Consider the following 23,154-nt stretch of genomic DNA (forward strand, 5'->3'; position numbering starts at 1 on the left):
GTTCGTCGTCCCGTCGACCTCAAATGGGGACGACGATGGAGGCGTAGAGGACGTGTGGAAAGGGGTGATCCCTTGGCAAATCCATCTCCACGAGTCCGCACCGCAATCAACACAAACAAAAATCATTTTTGTGCCCATTTCGGAAAATCAGGATCTTGCTTTGGGATGTGTGAAGATGAATTGGACTTGGGGGCAACGAAGGCCTTTTCGAAGGATTTAGCAGATGCAACTTGGTCCTCCACAGGTGATGGCGCCGGATCTAAAATAGAAAAGGAAACAAAAAATAGAAAGGAAAATCGAAAAACCAAACCGAACTTAACCGAATCGAATTGAATTTTCGATTTGGTTTGTGATTTGGTTCGGTTTGTGATTCGGTTCGGTTTAATGGCTCATCCTAATGATTTGGTTCGGTTCGGTTTTTCTGGAAAACCGAACCGAATCGAACCGTTGACACTCCTACCCGTCCGGGTCATTGTGTGGCTTGTGCCTCACGCAAGGGCCATTGTCCTTTGAGCCAAGAAAGAAAAAAAAAAAAGAAACATAAAAAAAAAATAATAATAAGTCGAAACAAAATTTAAAAAATTACTAAAAATTATTTACGTCAATGCCCATCATGATCATGCCACATAGGACGACCAACGTCTATGTCAGCAATTTTCGGGCAAAATTGACTAGACGAACTCAATTGGTAAAGGATGAAATGGTTTATGACTCAATTGACAAAATTACAAAGCTTCTGACTAATTTGACAAAAGTGCAGTAGATTTATGAATTTTTGGACATATTCCCATAAATTTCTTCAAAAAAAAAAAAAACTCTATGTTGAAAGTAATGGATTTTCAGTTGCAAAGTATGATTATAAGCGTAAGATGCTGGCCCTATAACAAAATGGGATTCTCATATCTTCTTTATAAAAGGTTTCGCATCTCTTTGCATACAGGACTCTAGTCTAGAACCACTTTCCAATTTTTCATTTTTAAAAAAGGAAGGAGACAAAATAATGTACTTTAAAAATAAAAGGGCAAAAAAGAAGAGCTGAAAATGGGAAAAAAGATGCTTCAAATTATGAAAATTTTCAAATAAGAGTATGAAATACCTTAATTTTCAAACAAGGATTTGAAGTGAATTTTATTTTAAATAAGGACCTGAAGTGCCCTCATTTTCTCAAATAAGAATTTAAAGTGAATCTTGTTTCAAATAAGAGTTTGAAATCTTAAAAAGGGTCTGATCTCAAGGAAATTTTCCTCATTTCCCTTTATTTAATTTTTCATTTTTAATTTGTCTTTTCCTTTTTTTTTTTTAAAAAAAACCCCACATTGACCCCCCACTGCCAATGTTGGGGGGCGGCAAAGGCTCGCAGGCCCTCGTCAAATTCGAGAGGTTCGGGCCCTCTCTTGGAGTTGGGCGGGCGTCACCGGCCCTCGCCTTGACCCGGGGAGGATTGGCAACCCCCTACCGGCGATGGGGTGGCAGACGCATCTCTCTCGCTTGTGTGTCTGTTTTTTCTTTTTAAATTTTGAAAAAATAAAAAAAAATAAAAGAAAATCATAAAATTAAAAAGGGAAAAATAATGAAATGCCCTCTAGGTGAGGCTCTTTTTTTAGATTTCATAGCCACTTCATGTTTTTATTTGAAACCCGATATTCTATTTTAAGCTCTTATTTAAAATAATGTTCATTTTGACCTCTTATTTAAAATTTTCTTATTAAATTATGAAAAAAAATTTGGTCAGACATGGAATTTTTTTTTTTTCAGATGTCAGATATGAAATTGTTTTTTGGTCAAATGGAATTTTTTTTTTTTTTTTTTGGGTCCAAGGGGTCAAAGGGAGTTAAAGAGCGAAGAAAACAAGGCCCCCCCTCCCTCTTTCGTCACTCTCCCTCACTCTCTCTCCGAATCACCTCCACGAAAAAAAGCTCCGCAGCGATTTCTGTGAAACTGTACGACCTCAACCTAGAGAGAGAGAGAGAGAGATCCATGTCTCCCTCGGCAGCTCGCCGGCATCAATAACCATTCCACAGAGAGGGAGGGAGAGAGAGAAAGAGAGATTGGTGTTCGGTTTCATGTGGAGCTGCCGGAAGTCGGCGTAGTTCGTCACCACCGTTGCGAGATTTGAAGATTATATAGGTAAATGTGTCTCGTCCGCGCCTCTACTTTCCCGCGACCATTGCTGGCGTTGCAGTTTATCTCGAATCGCGGGGGGGTGGGGTGGGGTGTGTTGGTTGTCTCGTGGCTATGTTTTCTGATGTTCCGGCCTCTTCTGCGGGGCAAATCATTACCATCGATTATGCTCCTACTGGACTAGATCTGCGATACTTGGATGGTGTGATTTAGGGTGGATTCTTGGGATTGAGCCTCATGCCATAGCAACTTTTGCCTTTGACCGGAGCATGTGGGCAATTCTGTTTTGCGTAAGAGGGTACTTGGATTAGAAATCTTTCTATTTTGTCTCCCAACTCCCAAGTAACAAGCAGTATTGCATGTGCTATGCACGGAATCTTTCTTTATTCGCACTCTCGTAAATTTATATCGGGACAGCAGATACTATAACTCTGTTTCATTGATTGATGTCAAAAACCTTATTAATGGGCAAATGGACTGTTTCGTTCAATTTGTCTAAATTTAGCAGGTATCTGGGAGCTGTTAAATCAAGTGAAAATATGTAAAATACAATTATGACTGCATGGTGGGTGCTTCTTTTCTGTTTGGAAAATGATGGGGAATCTAGGCAGACTTTTTGATGTGTAGAATGCATCCATATCTTTTGGATATATCGTTCTTACGTCACTTTATGGTCAACTTTAGGTAGATTAACGGTTTCAACATTTGATTTACCTCTGGCGATTATTTACTTGACAAAGTGTCCCTGCATCACCGTGGACAAAATATTCCATTAGTGGTGAAACAACCTGATATTGCTTGAGACATCTTATTTTGTATTCTATTGCATGCATGTTTGTCTCTCAACATCTTTTAATGTACTTCATGGGATTCTACTATTTGCTGAAGGATTTAGGAATCATTATTTTAGGATTCAATTCATGGTTCACATTTAAATAGGAGAATTCACTTAAGGCTCTAGGCCAGTTCCCTTTGTTGATTTCTTTTCCTTTTGTCACTCTGTCCATTTGGTGACCTTACCTCTTTTGTTAAGTTGACTTTCAACTTAGGTCTTTGGGCGTTTTTGCATGAACAGAATCTGTGTTCAGTTTCATGTTTGGCTGTTGAGTTTTTCATCTTACCTCTTTTGGGCAATGGATGCAGGCGTCAAGAACTTAATAGCATTAACAAAGGCTTGTTGGAGAATGGAAGACGGATTATCAAGTTTCTGGGGTCCTGTTACATCCCTTGACTGGTGTGAGAAAAATTATGTCCACTCTTCATATATAGGGGAGTTTTTCAACACGGTGTCAAACGTACCTTGCATACTTTTGGCACTTATTGGCCTGGTCAATGCCTTGAGGCAACGTTTCGAGAAGAGATTCAGTGTCCTTCACTTGTCCAATGTGATACTCGCCATTGGTAGCATGCTTTACCATGCTACGCTACAACATGTGTAAGTATTTCTCTCAATATATCCTGAAAGTGCTGTCTCTTGCTACATTCCTCTGTAATTAGTTGTTGAAATCATGCCCAATGTATGCATATGTGTAATGTCCACACGCCCTCTAGTTTGTTCACCATCTGCAAGTGCAAACCTTGAGTAACACTCACTGTCACAAAGCGGCTGCATACAAGCTGATGGAAGTGATCAAGCAAGAGCCCTCCATAGCTCACAATCCTTCCAACGGGTAATGTCGACCGGCTCCGATTAGCAGCTGGTGTTCCACCTCCTTCTCTCCCGCCCAATCCCCTCGCAAGAGTCACATTAGGCCCGTCTCTCTCTGCCCACCTCAGCTATCAAATCCTTGTCTTCTAGAACGTGACCTTATTGCAGCAGACCTCATCAATTTTCGATTACCTTCCTCACTGGTGTTGTGAACCGCAGCCTGCTCATTGAACCTCATGGAAGGTCGCAAAATACTATAGTCACAAGAGAGAGAAGCTGTCTCGTCTCGCCATGGTCCTCGTGGCTGCATTAAAGCACACGGAGGGCCTCAATGAGACCAGATATATCCGTACAGTCTCTTGCTAATGGAACTTTCAACTCTCCTTCTTTGTTGGAAAGAATGAGAGCTGACTTTGGTCGGCTTTCTTTGTTGTTCGCTGAGTGAGGAAACATCAGCCCAAAATAAATAAAGAAAATTTGCAATTTGATTTCGATATAACTCCCACGCCCTGATAGTGAAAATCCAGCAAAAAGGTATGTTGGAATCGCACCAACCAGGCAAATTTCTGTTTGCGATGACTTTTCACTTTTGAATCATTGTTTTGTCAAATATGTGCATATGTTCTTAGATTTAGCAGGATCATCCTCGAAATATCATTTAAGAAGAAAGCTGCAGTTGGATTCAAGTGTCGCAGTGTGATTGCGCATTGAAAGGAGCGGAGCTGGCAATTAGAGATTATGGGAATAACATATTCTTACAGTAGGCTATGGCAATCTTAGTTTGCACAATCCATCTCTACTATAAATCAGAAAGATCACTTTCCATAATAATTGTAATAGATTTTGTTGTAATATAGGTGTTAATGGTCCATATGATGATCTCCATTTCTGGGAATGTCTTTGTTTTGCCTTTTATATGGGGTGGAATTATTTTGTTACCAGTGAGTAAAAGTCAAATTCAGTATTCCTGGGTTACAGAACATTGAAGATCTGACTCACACTAGGCACTTATCTGCCCACACAACACTCTTAGCTCATCACAAACTGCAGAAGACAGTACAGAAAAACTTTTATTTGTGAAAATGATGAATCCTTTTCTGGATGATCATATTGAGGTGGTGCTAGCTTGTATCTATGAAGTAAAGCAGGATGCAGTGTGATTCCATGGACCAGGGGATCTTTAACTGAATCTAATCTTGTCGTGGTTTGGAATTATGTGCCTGAGTTGATTTTGGTCAATTAGGTTTAGATTGATGAATCATTCTCTTCCTATGATTTCTCCAATCATACTTGAGAGTGACTTTTATCTTCTTAAACAAACTCTAATTTTTGTTTTCAATTCTTCGAATACTCCATTTAAGTGCTAAGGTTTTCTAACTGGAAAGTAATTTTGTTTCATGCAGTACGCATCAAGGAGATGAAACGCCTATGGTGTGGGAGATGCTTCTATACATCTATATTCTGCATTCACCAGATTGGCACTACCGAAGTACAATGCCAACCTTTCTATTTCTTTATGGTGCTGCATTTGCCATCCTCCATTCGCTAGTACGCTTTGGAATTGGCTTTAAAGTACATTATGCAATACTCTGCCTCCTTTGTATCCCTAGGATGTACAAGTACTACATCCACACAGAAGATGTTGCCACAAAGCGTCTTGCGAAGTTATATGTTGCAACCATATCTCTCGGCAGTCTATGTTGGCTCTTTGATCGTTTGTTATGCAAGCAAGTCTCTCAGTGGTATATCAATCCCCAGGGTCATGCTTTGTGGCATGTCTTAATGGGGTTCAATGCCTATTTTGCAAACACTTTCTTGATGTTCTGTCGGGCCAAGCAACTGGGATGGAATCCAAAAGTTGTTCACTTTTTGGGAGTTCTCCCGTATGTGAAGATTCAAAAGCCAAAGACGCAGTGAAAGATAAATCAGTTACTGTCTCAAAACCGGAGGTAGCCAGGTATTGTATGGTTTGGCAGTAATGACAACAGGAATCGCCATTCTTTACTCCCTTCTAGTCTTATGCAGATGGCAATTGGATAGTCATGCAACAGTTTGGGATTTTTATTAACTTGATTTGTGAGCTAGATTTTTTGTCCGGTACTAGGATGAATTATGTACATTTTGAAATCGGTCATTTTGACAATGTGGTAAGTGGTAGCACCTACATGATTTTAGATCAATTTGCAATTGCTGATGCTGCTGTTTCCGCTTCGGTAGTTGCAATCTTGTTTTCATTTGGCTCTCTCGCTCCTCTTTTGGTACATAGCATATGTGAGATCATTTTACAATTTGGAAAGTGCAGGGCAAGCGATCTCACGCTGTACTTCCTTTTTTGCTTAAATGGACGATGTAATTAGCAGTTTTCAGATGCGATAGTAGATCTTACTATCAGTCTAAGTTGACTACTACAAATACAGGTTGTCAATCGATATTGGCTTTTCTCCTGGAACTGTGTGATTGTTTTTTTTTTGGGTAAAGAAGGAACTGTGTGATTGTTAATGTGCAGTTATTTGAATTTCATTAGCTAATGAAGTAGGCATTTGAGTTTTGAGGCCTGGTATGTCAAATGTAATTTGTGAGTAGGACAGACTGTTTTGAATCAACTTAGCTCTCACTGGATTCAAGGAGATTCTCTCAAGATGGAGAATGAGATAAGTTGATAGAAGCAGAAGAAATATGGCCAAACATGGCCCGGATGTTTGCAGACGGGATAGTTCCTTCTTCCGGATGCTGTTTGAGGTTATGGTCAAGGGTTCGAATTCCAAACTCCCTGTCCCGATATTTTCTTGCCAATCAGTCGTAACCATATGCAAGCTTTTCGGTTCGATTGTTTTGGTTGATCAGCTTTCAGGTAATAATAAGCCCGTGGAGTTTTGTCTTTGGTAACGTTTTATCATCTTTCTTTCCCTGTCGTCACTGGGTTTCTCTTCCTGATCCCATTGTTTTACTAAATGACTGGCAAGTTATGACTGTTCCTTGGGCTAGAAAATTGAATGTGGATGGGTGGAAACAAGAAATGATAAGGAAAAAAAAAAGTTCTCATTTTCGCCCTAAATTGTACCATTGCCCAAATTGCAAAATGGGCTTCGATGGGTCATAGACTCATCCGTATGAAATTCACCCATATGATAAACTTAATAAAAATCATTGATTTGAGAACCGGATCAATCTGAAATGTTTGAAAAAGCAACTGAATTGGCATGCACCGCTCGTGGAATCCGAGGAGGTAAATCCTGATTCAACTCCGACCGACTTGTGGATCAAGCACCCCACCCCGGTTGCGTTCTAACCAAATACACCATAAAACAGATCTCCCACAAAAAAAAAAAAAAAAAAGTCCTGTTTACGTTCCCTTCTTACCAATCATTTCGATGTACTGACCGATCGGGCCGCAGGTGCAAATCACATTCATTGTGGATGGGACGAGTACGTGGAATATTTTCGTATACATTTTCGCCGGGAGCCAGAGACATATATAATATATATGAGATACAACGTGCAAAAAAGTTCATGTAAGGACGAGTCTGGGGTCCACTTATAAAGCAAAGAATAGTCGCGCCCCACTGCGAAAAGGGCGAGTCCTGGTCAAGTCCCAGTCATCACATCTCGGCCGTCAGCATCCTTTTGTTCAATCATGATACTGAAAGGTTAATATTACGAGAAATTTTATATTATAAAAAATTTTAAATTAAAATATTTATGATAAATTTATCTTAAATAAAAATCCTCTAATTGATATATTTATAATAAATTTATTCTAAGTTAATTTTTTTATTATTAAAAATTCTTGATACTTATAGAAAAAATTTACTCTTAATTAGTTTCTATTAAATTAAATTAATATAAAAAATGAATAAATAGAGAATAAAAACTCTAAACGTGCACATTCGGCAATTAACGATAAAATTTAACGAAAATTAATAGAATGTAAATTTATCACATGTGTATTAATTTAGAGTAAATTTGTTAAGAGTGCATCAATTTAGGATTTTTTATAGTAAAAAAATAATTTAAGAATAAATTTATCCTAAATCTATCAATTTTGAATTTTTTGCGCTCATTAAAATTGTTGCGCATAGATATTACCATGAAGTCATTTTCATCTTTGGGTCGCACCAATCCGCCATTAATGCCCCCCTGCAAGCTGCTCTTTGCTACCCCTTATTTCTCTCTTCAAACTCCTCTCTCTCTCTCTCTCTCTCTCTCTCTCTCTCTAAACCGTACAAAACGAGAGCTGAAACTCCCTCCCCAATTCCTTCCTTCTTCTCCGACATTTCCAGGGAAAACAAAGAAAGAAGTTAAAAATTACAAGCTAATTTCCTCCTCCTCTTCTTCTTCTTCTCTTGTTCAACTCTCTCTCTCTCTCTCTCTCTCTCTCGCCTGCACGAACATGCCAGCTTCTACCGACGACGGAGCGGGAAAAATAAGCATCAGGGTCAGGGGCCAGGTAAGACTTCTTCTTTCTTCTTTTCCCTCCTCTCCTTTTCTAATGTCTTTTACTTTCTGGGTTTGTGCATCTTTTAATCCATCATGCACAGGTCTGTGATGGTGTGATGATCTTTGCTTCGATTTCTTCAGTGGGTTCGCGCTTTAATTCTTTCTCTTTGTTTCTTGCCACCGTTTAGCTCGATTTCGTCGAGGCTTCGCTTTCTGGGTACTTTGTGTGTCCGTTTGGGTCTGTGTCTGTTTGTTGTCCTGCTTCTTCGGGTCAGCTCAGCTAAAGATCCCATTTTTATTGCAAAGAGATAGTCGAGGTCTCAGTTCTTGCTCTGACTAGCCAGGAGGCATGAGCAGATCATACGATTGTTTTGTGCAGCTACAGTAGTTTAAACACAAAATTCTAGGAGAAATACAGGATTAGGGCATAGAGTTCGCTGGGTTTCCATCAATGTGGCATCCTTTTGCAAAAACTGAGAATGCCCTAAAATGGGAAAGAAAAGAGTTCAAAGGGGAGACTTTTGTGTTTTGAAACATTTGATGAGACCATTTGTCCCGCTGCGTTGGTGCTGACCAGCTCGCACATTGTGAATTGGATTCATGGTGCTGACCACTGGTTCCTCTTTGATCCTTCCTTTAACTCGCGCCTGTCAATGTCGTAAGTGTAGGTGTTAGTAGTGGTTCGTGCGCTTAGTTTCTCGATCTAGTCTCTAGTATTAAAGTGGCAGATGCAGGAAGGAGAAAACTGTCTCGAGGTCCTCAAAGTAGAATCGACAACAGTGGGAATTTAAGAAGGGTGGTAATGAAGATGCAGCGACTAGAGCAATGTCGAGTGGGAAGATTACAGCCATTCTTCACATGAGCCGCACGTTTAGTAATTCACTTTGATGTGTTCTGTTTCTGCGCTCAAGGCATCTTGTTTGACTCACAGGACGATCGCGTGCTGTTCTTCAAAATCAACCCGAGAGTGAGGCTATCAAAGATGTTCAACATCTTCTGCGAAAGGCGGCAACTGGATGTGCACACCGTGCAGTTCCTCTATGAAGGCAATCGCATTACCGGCAGATATACCCCATATGGAGTAAGTATCGGCTATATCCTTGGATCATCCTCCACCAAAACAGAATAGCAACTAAGAAGCTATCATCGCCTGTTTAATCGGTAATGGTTTTGTCGGGACATAACTTAGTAGTAGCACTTGGAATTCATGATTTCGTCGAACCCTGCTGCAGTTGGGAATGGAGGACGGTGCCGAAATCTGCGCCTTTGTCCACCAGTCGGGAGGCGGAAGACAGCAGCAGGATTGCCGCATTCCGTGCTGAATGACCTCTCTCTGTGCAGCGACGAAACGACCGAGTGCTGTATAAACCGCATAACTCGGAAGATGTTCATGTGCTAACTTAATCTGTGTGAGAGAGAATTATTATGGGCAATCTTTGGTTTTGAGTAGCTTCATGATGTGGATCTTCCTATGCTTTTTGGTGATGCGGCCATATTGTGTGGATCATTGTAGAGATTTAACACCACTCTCTCTGTAACTAACTACGACCAGCTCCCTTGTTTCTGGGTGCAGCTATGTCCAGCTGTTTTTGACGGTTCTATTCTGTTCTATCATTGATAAACTCAAACAGAGAGATAAATATATGTAATGTGGAACAATTCAGTTCTACGATGCATTGAACACATCAGGGTTTTTCAAAATCTGTATAAAGCTCAATCAAGATCTATAATATATCCAATTAGTGCCGTTGTGGATTTCAGTTGAGTTCACTCAATCTGATTGATAGAATATGTTGCTGCCACATTTTCAATGTCCTCTTTTTTTAGGACAAACTGTGATGATACGGCGAGAGTGCTACGGGGCTTGGCGAGAGTCGGTGGCTGCTCACGAGGATCACAATTGCTCGCGAATGGTCGACGACGGCCTCGGCTCAAGCTTGATCTCTTTCATCAGAATGGTCTCTTTCAAAACATTCAGTAGCTTCTCTTTGCTTGCACAGAGGGTCGAGGATCCTCAACGGCAATGGCACCACGGAGAGGCGGCTAGCTCCCTTCGAAGTTCAAACCCCTCCATCCTACTCATCTTTGTCCAAGTTACTTTTTGACATATCTTGGGCCCGTTCATCCTGCCGCCACTTTGACGTTATGCACTGTCGAAAATTGAAAAAACTATCAAAAAAGTCCTAAATCTATTGTAATCATGTCATTCTAATTTTTTTTTCTTTTTTTTTCCAATTCAATCCTAAATTTTTTGCAATGATACTAATTTAGTACATCCAGTCAATTTTGGTCAGCCGGTGCTGACGGTTATCTTACCACGGTGACGGCTCTCTTACCAGGGCGACGGTCGATGAGCCGGTGAAGCTCGTGGCCGAGCCTCGCCAAATCAAGCTTGCTCTTCATGAAAATCACTCAGTCATGGCTGATGGACTTGCCAGAGGAGCCCGACCTGGCCGGATTCCGCGGTTGGGCCAACTGCGATCTGGAGTCTTGGGGAGGGCAGGGGATGAGGAGGAGGCCGATCTATTCTTGGAAGAAGACCTGTGGAAGTGGGAGGTCGTGGTCTTGGTCTTGATTTGTGGGAGATTGGTCTCTGGGTGGATGATTCAATTGGTAGTCTTCTTCATCGAGAGGAACTTTGTGTTGCTAAAACGGGTTCTGTGTTTCGTCTAAGATTTGATTCCCGCTTCGGCAGAACTGGGCTGGGTCGGGCAAGACCTCGCCAGCCATCGTCTCTGCCCAAAGGAAGAAGAGAAAGAGGAGAGAGAAAAGAAAGAAAGGAAAATATAAATAAAATCAAAAAATTATTAAAATATTATATCGCCGGACGTTCGACTCTGGTCGGTCAAAATTGGTTGATGGACTAAATTGCACAATTGCAAAAAGTTTAGGATTGAATCAGTAAAAAAAAGAAAGTTTATGACTGAATTAACGCAATTGTAATAAATCTAGAACCTTTTTGATAATTTTTCCTCAAAAATTATTAGAAATGTTAGTATGTTACGTCCGTAGCTGAAGTCCTCAATTGCATTAATTGGATAATTTTTAAAATTTGATTGCACTTTTTCAAGGTTTTAGATTTGATTGCAGTTCCATGACACCTATATTTTTCTTCTTATATATATATAATCAGCTCGACGGACCTTTAATTAGTTTGTTGGTCGATTTAGCAATTAATTTAGCTTGGTATAGTACCTAAGTTTCGAATTGCAGCAAGCAAAACCTTCTTTTTAACAGTCGTGTGATTAGATATTAAAAAAAAAATCTAATGAAAGAATCAACAAGATGTCATATCAACTAGCCTTTAGGATGGAATTTCATAGACCTACAAAGGGCAGATCACATTGAAGAGTCTCTTATCTAACCCTAATTCTGATCAGCCATGCCCAAAAAAAATCATATGGCAGAGACCCTAATAAAAAAAAAAAAGTGTGGAGTGCTCAGAATAACGAGTGAGAGGGTCCCAATTTTTCCTACCAAAACTGAAGCATTACCAGCAATGTATACCCAAGCTCAGAAAATTAGCCAAATACATAAGATTGCCAAGCCAGCGGCGGCTGAACATCGCCGGGAGGCTTCCAACGGTTTCGCGGCGACGGAAGGAGTCCCTCCCGCGTACGGCACTCCTCCTACCGTGCCGCCATAGCTCGTGGGAGGAGAGAAGATGGGTATTGTCGGCGTGTTCGGCAGGGTGGTGGTCGGCGAAGTCGTGGCGGGCGTCGTACCCGTGGTCCCTCCTGCTGTGCTGAAGATTTTTCCAAAGGAGAGAATTAGACTAAACCAAAACTCCTCAGCTAGAATTTCTTTTGGACCCCCAATCTTCTAATTCTAGCTAGAAATTGAAATGTATGCAAGTCAAAATATAGAGACTGAAGGATTGGATCACATATATAGTTTGCAATATGCATAAATCAAATGAAAATGAAAGTCATCAAACCCTAATGTTGACTAACTTGTCCTTTTGGGCTGCTTTTCCTATTTGAATCTTGAGGCCAGAAGAATAAAAGCAAAGCTTAGCTTCCCAGTGAGGTCATTCCCACTTCTGCAAGATGCCCTTTTTTTTTTAATTTAATTTTATTTTGTTTTATTATTTTATTTCATTTTACTTTTTTTGGGCAATTGGGGTTCAAAGTGGGAGATAGGACCACCTCCAAAGAGAATGCTATACCCTTTTTTTATTTTTTTCTAATGCTTTCAATTTCTTATTGACTCAAATTCACAGCTTTCCTTTTACAATTCTTAATTATAACCATAATTTCATTTCAATGTTGATCGCACAAAAATTTTCCATGGATGTATCACACAAATCAACGGACTTTTCGCATAAACTCATAACAGCATATCTCTTCGGACGAATTGTTAAATCTATATTTTTAACCAGTCCGACAATACGGGAAAAAAAAATCAAGCTGATTAAATATAAGTCTAGACTTAAGAAATAAAACATATGAATTATTCAAATCATATACTTTACGCAAAGTGTGTTTAAGAGAAAAAAATCAAATTGCATATTGGTGTACAAGCTCTTTTGAAAAATGGGAGTACGAACCTCAGAGCCGGACCTTGAACGTCACACCAGCTTAGGAAAAGCCAAAAGGAAAAATTGGACATAGGACATTGGGACGAGGAGTATACATTGGACATGGAAATCCACGTCAGCTGGTCAAAGCATATGACCGGACCCCCTGATGTCAAGGGCCCCACATGCCACCTTAGTACTTAGCAAAAGATCATCGTTAATCGCTACGTTCCAACTTCAAACAAAAGACTGTCCCCAGCTGAATAAACATATATCCGAAATAAATCTTAACCGAACCATTTTAATAATATTATGCCTCATTTGTTTCGTGAAAAATGAATAATTTAAAAATTATTTTATTTAAACTGATCAATTATATATCTTAAGAAACCGAAGGGACGGAAAATATTTTCATCATCCACGGAAATATTTTGACATAATTATTGAGAATAAAGAAATTTTTTTTACATAAACTAATAATTTAAGCGGAACAAGCGATCATTTTTAGCAAAACGTTGATCTAATCATTCATTTTTTGCGAAATAAACGGATTCTTAGAAAAGATTAATTGTCATTAGACACATCTCCATTATTAAGCTAAAAGTGGAATTTGTCTCGCTTATTCATCATTCTCTACTAGGAATAAAAAGAAGGAATTAAGAGTACTATCATAATTAAACATATTCTTAGAAGTCAAAAGAACTGCTCGATTTTTGGTTCAAAAGATGATCTACCCATAGGAGCTAGAAGGACAACTCATTTTGTCGGGCTTAATTACAATGCAATCACACGCCTCCTTTGAAATTCGGTACAAAATTAAGCGAGAATCGAGATGAAACGAACAACTACACAACCATACTGAATGAGATAGATACCAAGATATCAAGCGAATGACCTTAGTTACAATCACTTTCTTATTTCGAGTCCCATTTTCTAGTTGATCATAAAGACAAATCCATCTTTTCTCAAAGACACTCGCGATGAATATCGTAGTCACCCCAATAAAAAAAATTTCAAGAAAGTCATGTCCAAAAAATTATGACGATCGGCAAGGTATAGCTAATATCGCACTTGAAATACGTACACAAAATACCTTTCTAGGTTTAAAAATACTTTGACAGAACCGGTTGAACGCTCTAAAAACATAAATAATTGAACAAAAAAGAAAGGAAAAAAAAAGAAAAAAGGAAAAAGAAAAAGAGAGATGATATACGATCATCTCGATATATCCACAAAAAGCCGAAAAAAGAAATCGAGAAATTTGAAAGAAAGACGCAAACCGAGAAATTTGTCGGAACACCGACCAACCTCGTCACCCCCGCCTCCCAAGATCTAACCATAAACCACCCTTAAATAATTAGTCCCCTTTATTAAGTAACCCCCTATTATTTAATCTAAGTAAATACTTTACGTTATGTAATGGAAGTGAAAATCTTAGACCCTAGTATTACTTAAAAACCCTAACAACTGGTTAGAAAAGACAAAACGCGAGATGATATCATGCACGAGAACTCCAACGGTCCCGCACGCCATTCATGCACGACGACACGTGTGTGATCTCCCCTGCGGGAACTACTGAACATTCCGTCACGCTCGCGTCCAATGAAGGGAAATGAATCGATTCAAGTTGCTCTGGCTTGTCCATTTCTAAACTATTTGAGAATATTGACAGCACCATTGCAGAAAAGAAAAGTAAAAAGGAAAAGGAAAACAAGAAGCTACACAGAGAGAGATGCAGGAGATGAACAGAGAGAGAGAGAGAGAGAGAGAGAGAGAGACATACCTCATAGACGATGGATACACGCACGATCCGTAACCTACGACAATCATGAAGAAGAATGGTGATGCATGATCTAACTGGGCATGGAGAAAAAGTGAGTTTGAAGGAGAGAGAGAGAGAGAGAGAGAGAGAGAGAGAGAGAGAGAGAGAGAGAGGAGGGAGGGAGAACAGACTGGGGTCGGAGGCGGCGACGGTGGCAGTGCCGGCGAAGTCGCAGCTGCCGGGGGCCATGGCCTTGCGCTGGTAGAAGCTGTTGTAGGCGTAGGCGGCGTGAGCTTGCACCGAGTTCGGCAGGTAACACAGGCCGCTCGACTGTATAGGGGAGCAGTCCGCGCCGGACCCGCACGCGTAGTCGAGACCTCTCTGGAGCGCCTCCTCGCTCGCGTCGCTCCGGACAACGCACCACGTGGCGGCCCTCGCGGGGGTTGCCGCCTCGGAGAGGAGAAGAAGGAGGAGGAGGAGGAAGAGGAGGGGGAGCGACGGCGAGGGGTGAGAGGACGGCGCTGGCGGTGGCCGTGGTGGAGCCATGGAGGCGGGGGCGGAGTTATAGTGGGAAGTGAGTGGTGCGGCGAGGTGGAGGCTCTAGGCTTTTAGTTAGTAAAGGAAGAGAGAGACCGACTTTTGCTCTGTTGATACATTTTTTCTTTTTCTTCTTCTTTTTTCTTTGTCGGATGTTCGTAGAGTATCCTTCTTCTTCTCTTTTGTTTTTCGACTTTGAAGGAGCTGAATCTCATTTGCAAGGCTTCTTTTAACCTTTTGACGGCGGCCCAATGGGCTCGCTCAAGCCCGTTTTGTTTCAACTAGGATAGTTTTCCTTAGGCCTGTTTGTTTCGCGCAACATTTTCTAAAAAATAGTTGCTTATATCATTCATATGAAAGCATGCTTGAAAATGTTTTTATCGGCTAATTATTTTAAGCCATCGATTATAAAAAAAAATATCATCTTTTATTTTTTACAAACGGAGCCTTCGTAAATATTGGCTAATTAGCCCGCAAAGAGGGCGTAACGAAACTTGGGCGGGCGGAAAATGTTGGGATCCGACCTCCTCTCGAGTCATGCTAGGAAAGTTGGTTTTGGATATGAAGGTAAAGCATGAGAAAAGCTAAAGCGATGAAGTCCAAGGATGCCATGATAAGCGTCGCCGCTTCAAAGGCGAGGTTGGCCATCAATACACGACGCGGTCGGCATTGGTGCCGGTTCTCCCGACAAGGCCATTGCAAGCAAAACCGCTCGTCATTTCGAACTTTCACCAATTTCGGATTTAAAATTAAAAAAAAAAGATGGAAAATTGGCCCAATATTTTGATATGCCTCATTTGCTCGGGCTCATCGTCCATTCAATCACTAGATTACCATGCTCGATGGCCTTTTTCCATCATTTTTTTTTTAGTATTAAAATAGAATAATGACACAAAATGGTTTTTGAACTTGGGCTCGGCATGTAATATGATCATTGAACTTTTAATTTATTCAATATGGTCCTTAAACTTTGGCATAATGTTCAATACGGTTTCTCAATTTTTAATTTGTTCAATATAGTATTTGAACTTTTAATACATGTTCAATATCGTTCATGAACTTTTAATTTGTTCAATATGATATATTGGCTTCTAGTACACGTTCGGTCTAATGATTTCATTGATTTAAGAGCGAGGATAATATTAAATATATTAAATCGAATATGTACCAAAAGTTCATAGACTATATATTGAATAAATTAAAAATTTAAGAATCACGTTGCATATTAAGTTAATATTGCATAAATTAAAAGTTTAGGAACAGGTCATAATCACGATCCTTAATTGTGTGTGTGGCGCCCCCCACCTGGGCCATAGACTAAGGTCCAGAGTTGGGAATTGAAAGCTCCTTCAGTCTTTGAGTGGAGGACAACGGGCAAACGCGAAAGTAAACCGTTGACTATTGGTGAGCGAGGGGGGGCAATTCCGGCATTTCACCCCCAAGTTCTTGACGGAGAGAATATAAACACGCACGGGCCCAGGAAATCGCCCACCGCCCGCAGCCACATCTCGCCAGCTGATTGCTGCAAGTTTCTTCCTTTTAGCGCGACGACCTTGTCGCTCTCCTCCTGCTTCCATCATGACTCATATCCTTCGATTTCGTCGTTTTTTTTTTTGTTCTTTTGTGCAGTTTGACGTGGATTAATTTGCTCGTAGCGTTCGATTTCGATGCTCGCCTTGCCTCGGGATTCGATTGTGCTTTTGCTCTTTGCTTCGTTTTGCTCGCTTAATTTCGAAAAAGGGTGCGAAAGAATCTGTGGGTTCTTCTGTTTTTTCCTTGATTCTTGAGTTGATGCACGCGGTAACCAGAGAGATCGCGATCGAGAGAGAGCTCAGGCACGAGGTGGCAAGAAGGGTACCAAAGACGACGGATTGACTCCTGAGCAGCGCCGCGAAAGGTCGGGTCTTTTTTTTTTGGATCTCGATTAGGGTTTTAGCGATGGTAATTTTGGAAATCCCTGCTTTTTCTCTTTGAATTGTGGAGGCTTTTTTGTTTTTCCTTTGAAAATGATGTGGCGGCTCTTGGTTTTCCTTATTGATGATGTTCGATGTGGGTTTCGTGGTGAAATTAATCGGGGGTTGTTTGATCGAATCAATTAGGGATGCGAAGGCTTTGCAAGAGAAGGCTGCAAAGAAGGCGGCCCAGGGGGCATCCAGCGGGGATGCCGGAGGTAAAAGCGGCAACAAAAAATAAGAGATGTCGGTCCATTTGGGTTGCTTTCTCCTTTTCCTCTTGAGGGTGTCTTTTGTTCATTATTCTGGTTAAATATAGTTTCCATATGAAGAACTCGATGTGAGCTTGATTGGGATTGTTGGTTATGTTTTCAATTGTACAATGTTGAGAAGTTTCGTGGTTATTAAGAATCTAATCCATCATTGTCATGTATTTGTATAAGCGTCTATTATTAGTCTTCATAACTTACTTAAGTCGGTGATGGTCTAGCTCCTTAAAACCTGATTTTCTTGAAGTCACTATTTTGAAGAGCATGCAAACCTGTTGGCTGTAGCTCATAGTTCATCAATGTCAATGACTACAGTCTTTATGGAATGTCCTTTTAGAACTCATGCATTTTATGAAGGTTATTAATGAAAACTGGGAGAGTTTGTGGTGGGATTGATAACACAGGTGAGAATGTGAGGATGTTGAGTGCTTGCAGAAATAGAATTAAGTGATCAGAATCTATTAATTTGAAGTCAACTATAACTCATTAACTGTGAGAGGTAGCAATGTGCTGTCTGTATTCTTCCCTTTTTGCTTTTTTTTTTCATATTGGTGGTGTGCTATTGCTTATTCTCAAATCTTAGGGTGTGAAGTAATGGAAGATCTACTGAGTTGCTAGTCACATTGGTTCCATCCTGTGTTTGGTTGTCGTGTGATTTCCGGCCAAATGGCATGGGCTCGTGATATTTTACTTGCTATAAGTTTCCAAGTCTAGTTGAAAGGCAATGATTGTGTTGGTTAACCATTGCGGAGAATGGCTTGATTTGCGGTAATTCAGACATACACAGTTCTAGATGTAGTTTGAATTTCAATTTGAATGTCGCAATTGTATCTGATTTAAGCCTCAATAGTTCAATGATACTATAAACTCCTAAATTGCTTGCGAATTTGTGAGTTAAGTGCCAATTCATTCATAAATTGCTTGGTATGAATCTATCAAGTGCCAGTTTATCATTTATTCTCTCTTTGTTCTCAGCGTAGGCGCGGCTTCTATCATATTCATAGCTAAAATGACATTTTAACCATTGCGGAACAGTGCTAGGGTTTCTGGGCTGCATCATGATTCTCTATTCGGATTATTCTGGATGTATATAACCTCTTAATGTTTGCCTTAAAGTGCCAAAATTGTCTGAGAAAAATGAGTTTTTAGAAATATTTACTCTTGTGAGTGGAAATGAATTAGTGCAACGCCTAGCGTGGTATGTCCATTGTTGATTACGGAATTGCTTAATGAGCTAAACACATTGTCCCAAAGCAACAGTAGTGTCGGGGCACGTGCTACGCACCTCTGTGAAGATAAGTGATTACCTATAAGAAGAAATTGGGTAGATCCACAAGGTAGTTGATGCAATGGGAAGTTATAAGAGATGTTTTAATCCTGTCTTTTCTCTCTTTTCATTAATTAATATAGCGGTAATTTGGAAATGGGTTGATTTTCTTCATTTTTTGTTGGGGATAATATTGGAAAAAATGGAAAAGTGAGACAATGATTTTGGCTTAATATGTAGAAGATGTAAGTATGTGAGAAAGAACTACTCACAGGCACTTTTCTAAGTTTTGACATTTGAATCATTTCAACCAAGAAAGGCATTTGGTTTTATTGGTTGATTCATTTCATGATGTCATCTTGTATTGGTTGATTCACCATATGAAATATGTCCTCAATTATATTTTGCTGCTATTGGTTTTTAAAGACTGATGCTTCAATGGTTTAGTTTAATTGATGCAAGGCTTGTATATTGAGTTGGCATGTGGTTTTTGTGTAAGTAAGAGTCATCGGATGACATTCTAACTCAAGCTAGAAGTAGATTGAAGTTTATCGTCCTAGGAAAACTTTATTCTTATCCTAGTTTGATGATTCTTCAAATATTTTTCTTCCCCTTGTCATCTCTATGAAAAAATTAGTGAGGGTTCTTAATTTTTTACAGAAGTTGTTACTGCCCAGCAGATATCGCTTTACCATGGTTCATTCTTCTTGGAACTATTGATTGTATATACCCAAAATGTTATTGGCTTGTAGATCTCTTTGGGTCTGTTAAATACAGTAGATTCCGACCCAGAAAAAAAAAAAAAAAACAGTAGATCATTGTCCGCTGAAGTATGTGTTGGCTTTTGGATTTCTTTGAATCTGCTAAGTTTCCGTGCATTGCCTTTCTGTTGGTTAAACATCAATATGTGCCCATAGCTGTGTTGAGTTCTGTCAGGCTTTATGTTCTTACTATTTCCTAGCTCATGACTCTGCAGCATATTTTAGTTGTTGACTTATTTCGAGGCGGATCTTTCTTCTAAGGTTTTGTAAGGATGTTTTAATCCATTTTCAATCATAGTGTAGGTGAGGGCTGGGAGGACTCAATCCAGACCTTTCTTCACTGAATGTAGGACACATCGAGAATTTGCATTTTGTGCTATGTTTACGTTGTTGACTGTGGCGGAATTTGGATTGTGGGGTTGATGGCATTTTGTCCCGTTCATAGGTTTCCAAGATAGTAAACTGGGAGTTCTCGCGGAGGGATCATTGTAATAAGTAAAAGTGAGATCTTGCGCATTGGGTTGACTGGAATGGCCTGTGAGGATTAACAAGGCCAAATCAATGTGATTAGTGAGCTTCAGTAATGGCGAATTGAACTTGAAAACTGTAGCATTTTGAAATCACTGTGGGAGCACTGCATATTTTAAGATCGCCAAGATATGAGTTCGGACCGAAAGTACAATTAACAATCTCTTCAAGCATCCTAATATTGCGAGATTTTCCCTCAGTAGGTCTTAGCATTTCTGTTATGTCTATCTGGGTCTTATCGATTGCTCATCGGTTGCATTCTGTGAAATTTGATCTTAACAATTTATGCACTACCATGTCAATAGATCTAATGTCATAGATCCAAGTTTTCCTTGTCGTCACCCCCTCAATTTTGGAATCGACCCTGGAACTGTCCCTAATAAGTTTTGGAATCGGCAGAAGTTGGCCTGTTCGCCAATGTTAATTCAACGAACATACTGGAGTAATTCTTCAACAGGTCAAGTCTGGTTGAGATTGGACTTTTTTTTTTTTTTTTTGGTCATTGGTTGAGATTGGACTTAATGATGGTGAATATTAGACCAATCGATGTAACAATGTGCGTGATGAGAAGAAAATAGCACGAGATTAGCGACGCCGAAAGCTCCAGCAAACCGATGAGAGAAGAAACCAAACTTTTCATTAGGAATGGTTTAAGCCCGTGGCGTTATAGCCTTTGCTGGAGTTGGCCTGCACATGCTTCCACGGAAAAGGCAATTGTTTTCTGAGTTCTTTTTCGCTTAAAATTCAAATCTAGAATAAAGAAGGTTGGGTTGGGATAGAAGGTGAAAGAGATTTAACAAAAGGAAGCCTCAGGAAACGTGGACTCTGGTGTTTCATAAGGCCTCTTTTGTACAGGAGAATGTACCTCCCTTATAAACTATGAAGAGACAGAAAGAACCATGAGAGAAGACAACTATGACATTGACAAAATCTTAAATTAGTTCGTGAGATGTCCTCACCAGGTATTCACTAATTATCTGTTCTTTCTCTATTCAATTAAAAAGAGGGGTGATTTCTTAATGTTAAGAGTGTGTTGTTTGCTAGGATTTCTTTGTGTATTAACCTATAAATATACTATTATAAAGTGACAGATATATGAATGAGAATAAAAATTTCTCTCCATCAAAATCTCACATGGTATCAGAGCCTAGGCTACATTTCTGGATTTCAAATTGCAGCCTTCATTGCTATTTATTATTCTCTAGAAAACTCTGCCATCCACTTGGAATAGTACCCAAGCAAGGAGATACTGATTTCGATGCGTGGGATGAGTCTGGTTCCATGATCATATCATGGCTATGGAATTCCATGGAGCCAACCTTAAGTGATACTTGTATGTTTCTACCAACAATAAAGGAGATCTGGGATTCCATCCGGCGGACGCACTCAAAGGCCCCGTGATACAACCCGTGTGTGTGTAATTAAAGTGCAAATCAATGAGACAAAGTAAGGAGGTAAGACTGTTACCGAGTATGCTAATTCTCTGCAAAACTTATGGTTGGAACTCGATTATTATCGGGTATTCCATATGTAATGTCTACAAGATGTGGCCATTATGCAGAATTTTATTGAAAAGGATCGAGTCTACAATTTCTTAACCGAGCTTAATTCTAAATTTGACCAAGTTAGAATTCAAATACTTGGCAAGGAGGAAGTGCAATCATTGGAGGAAACAATTTCCTTGATCTGGGCATACGAAAGCCTTCGATCCATCATGCTCAAATAACAAACAAGAAAAGGTCAGCCTTGACAGTCAAAAAGGTTGATGAAAATGGTAAGCTTCCAAGAAAAGACAATTGGGACAACTTGTGGTGTGCCTACTGCAAGAAATTGAGACATACAAAGGCCATCTACTTCAGGCCAAAGTGGGAGAACCGGGCCACACAGCCAAGGCCTCAAGTCCACCTAATTGAGCAAACTAGTTACAAAGAAGTTCAAGAGAAAGCAACTTTTTTTTTTTTGGTGACCCAAGGAACCCCCGCACGGCCGGCAGCCGGGAGGGTAAACCCCGGGGGCAACACGTGCTAACCACCACACACGTGCCACCGGTTAAGTCACCCTACAACGCCCCTCGGATTCGAACACTCAACCTTTTGCGAGAGGAAGAGTGCGCGAACCAACGGCGCCACCTAGGTGGGTGGTAAGAGAAAACAACTTTCATAGTGAAGAAATTGAGAAAATAGGAGATTTGTTAGATTCTCTTAATAAACCATCCGGTGCATGCTACCGGCACTCTTAGGTAATTCTTGGGTTATTGATTCAGGGGCTACCGATCATATGACTCACACACATCACATTTTTGGACCTACATACCTTGTCCTAGTAATAGGAAAATTATTGTGGCAAATGGGTCTCTTGCTACGGTTGCGGGAGCTGGAGATGTTTCTGTCACACCTAATCTTATCCTTAAAGATGTTCTTCATATCCCTATATTGTCTTGCAATCTTATCTCTATATAAAAACTCATAAAAGATCTTCATTGTCAAGCTATTTGTTATCCATCTTACCTTGTTTTTCAAGATTGGGGCTCGGAGAGGAGAATTGGCCTTGCTAAGGAACAAAGTGGGCTGTACTACCTTGATACATCTTTCACTGCAAGAAGAATCATGAATAATATGCCTTTATCGTTTCTTAGTACTTCAAATAAAGAAGCTATTTGACTACATCACTTTCGTTTTGGTCATCTATCCTTTCAAGTATTGATTGTTATGTTTCCATCCTTGCTTAAAATATTAAAGATTTCCATTATGATGTTTGCAAGTTAGCGAAGCATAATCATGCACCATTTCCTATTAGCAATCATCGTAGTTTTAATCCTTTCGACTTGATCCACAGTGACATTTAGGGACTTCCATGATTGCAAACATCTATGGAGCTCGTTGGTTTGTCGGTTTAGTTGATGATTGCTCTAGGGTCACTTAGACTTTTTTACTCAAACATAAATTGATGTGAGTAGCTTTATTCTTTCCTTTCATTCCATGATCCAAACTCAGCTTGGGGTCAAGGTCAAGGTCTTTCGATTTGATAATGCTAGAGATTACTTCAATCAAGTATTGTCCACTTATTTTAAAAGGAATGCATTATCCATGAGTCATCTTGCATGAATACACCACAACACAATGTGGTTGCTGAAAGAAAAAATGATTATCTCCTTAACACAACTCGTGTCTTGGTTTTCACGAGCAGGTTCCTAAAACATATTAGGGGGAAGCTGTTCTTGTGGCTACAAACATGATCAATAGACTATCCTTACGTTCATCAGACCTCAAGACCCCTATGGAAGTTCTTTCTCAATTCTATCCTCACTTTTGTATATCTAATTGCCTTACACCTCGAGTCTTTGGTTGTACTTT

At 39.9% G+C, this 23,154-nt stretch overlaps 4 protein-coding genes across 5 annotated transcripts; 3 read left to right on the forward strand and 1 right to left on the reverse strand.

The window, feature by feature from the left end:
* The first annotated feature begins 1,860 nt into the window (after positions 1-1,860).
* Positions 1,861-6,003, forward strand: LOC115743266 (alkaline ceramidase-like). Of its 2 annotated transcripts, none has more exons than XM_030677989.2 (3): positions 1,861-2,127; positions 3,252-3,556; positions 5,173-6,003. In XM_030677989.2, exons 2-3 carry the CDS (start codon positions 3,255-3,257, stop codon positions 5,684-5,686), a joined length of 816 nt encoding a protein of 271 aa, XP_030533849.1. In that variant the 5' UTR covers positions 1,861-2,127; positions 3,252-3,254; the 3' UTR covers positions 5,687-6,003. The 2 variants fall into 2 exon arrangements, with proteins under 2 accessions (XP_030533849.1, XP_048141062.1); XM_048285105.1 differs by having other exon boundaries at positions 1,861-2,126; positions 3,263-3,556.
* Positions 6,004-7,837: 1,834 nt separating this feature from the next.
* On the forward strand, positions 7,838-9,810 carry LOC115743268. Its single transcript, XM_030677993.2, has 4 exons — positions 7,838-7,938; positions 7,978-8,216; positions 9,138-9,287; positions 9,439-9,810. Exons 1-4 carry the CDS (start codon positions 7,857-7,859, stop codon positions 9,526-9,528), a joined length of 561 nt encoding a protein of 186 aa, XP_030533853.2. The 5' UTR covers positions 7,838-7,856; the 3' UTR covers positions 9,529-9,810.
* Positions 9,811-11,679: 1,869 nt separating this feature from the next.
* On the reverse strand, positions 11,680-15,169 carry LOC115743267 (PLASMODESMATA CALLOSE-BINDING PROTEIN 3-like). The gene is made up of 3 exons (XM_030677991.2): positions 14,679-15,169; positions 14,509-14,542; positions 11,680-11,951 (listed from the first exon to the last, which is right to left on the reverse strand). The coding sequence occupies exons 1-3, from the start codon at positions 15,031-15,033 to the stop codon at positions 11,720-11,722; spliced, it is 621 nt and encodes a 206-aa protein (XP_030533851.1). The 5' UTR covers positions 15,034-15,169; the 3' UTR covers positions 11,680-11,719.
* Positions 15,170-16,448: 1,279 nt separating this feature from the next.
* Positions 16,449-17,411, forward strand: LOC115743420 (small EDRK-rich factor 2-like). Its single transcript, XM_030678184.2, has 3 exons — positions 16,449-16,609; positions 16,822-16,921; positions 17,124-17,411. Exons 1-3 carry the CDS (start codon positions 16,603-16,605, stop codon positions 17,215-17,217), a joined length of 201 nt encoding a protein of 66 aa, XP_030534044.1. The 5' UTR covers positions 16,449-16,602; the 3' UTR covers positions 17,218-17,411.
* The last annotated feature ends 5,743 nt before the right edge of the window (positions 17,412-23,154 follow it).

This window comes from Rhodamnia argentea, chromosome 1 (assembly GCF_020921035.1).
Source record: "Rhodamnia argentea isolate NSW1041297 chromosome 1, ASM2092103v1, whole genome shotgun sequence".
In the NCBI taxonomy this organism is placed as follows: Eukaryota; Viridiplantae; Streptophyta; class Magnoliopsida; order Myrtales; family Myrtaceae; genus Rhodamnia; species Rhodamnia argentea.

What these genes read in the sequence shown, in the direction of transcription:
- LOC115743266 (XM_030677989.2), top strand. Translation starts at nt 3,255, where the DNA reads ATGGATGCAGGCGTCAAGAACTTAATAGCATTAACAAAGGCTTGTTGG. An exon ending in CATGCTACGCTACAACATGT is followed by an intron (nt 3,557 to 5,172) that starts GTAAGTATTTCT and finishes TGTTTCATGCAG; the next exon opens with TACGCATCAAGGAGATGAAA.
- LOC115743268 (XM_030677993.2), top strand. Translation starts at nt 7,857, where the DNA reads ATGAAGTCATTTTCATCTTTGGGTCGCACCAATCCGCCATTAATGCCC. An exon ending in GCATCAGGGTCAGGGGCCAG is followed by an intron (nt 8,217 to 9,137) that starts GTAAGACTTCTT and finishes TTTGACTCACAG; the next exon opens with GACGATCGCGTGCTGTTCTT. An exon ending in GCAGATATACCCCATATGGA is followed by an intron (nt 9,288 to 9,438) that starts GTAAGTATCGGC and finishes ACCCTGCTGCAG; the next exon opens with TTGGGAATGGAGGACGGTGC.
- LOC115743267 (XM_030677991.2), bottom strand. Translation starts at nt 15,033, where the DNA reads ATGGCTCCACCACGGCCACCGCCAGCGCCGTCCTCTCACCCCTCGCCG. An exon ending in CGTCGCCGCCTCCGACCCCA is followed by an intron (nt 14,543 to 14,678) that starts GTCTGTTCTCCC and finishes TGATTGTCGTAG; the next exon opens with GTTACGGATCGTGCGTGTAT. An exon ending in GTGTATCCATCGTCTATGAG is followed by an intron (nt 11,952 to 14,508) that starts GTATGTCTCTCT and finishes AAAAATCTTCAG; the next exon opens with CACAGCAGGAGGGACCACGG.
- LOC115743420 (XM_030678184.2), top strand. An exon ending in CCTGAGCAGCGCCGCGAAAG is followed by an intron (nt 16,922 to 17,123) that starts GTCGGGTCTTTT and finishes CGAATCAATTAG; the next exon opens with GGATGCGAAGGCTTTGCAAG.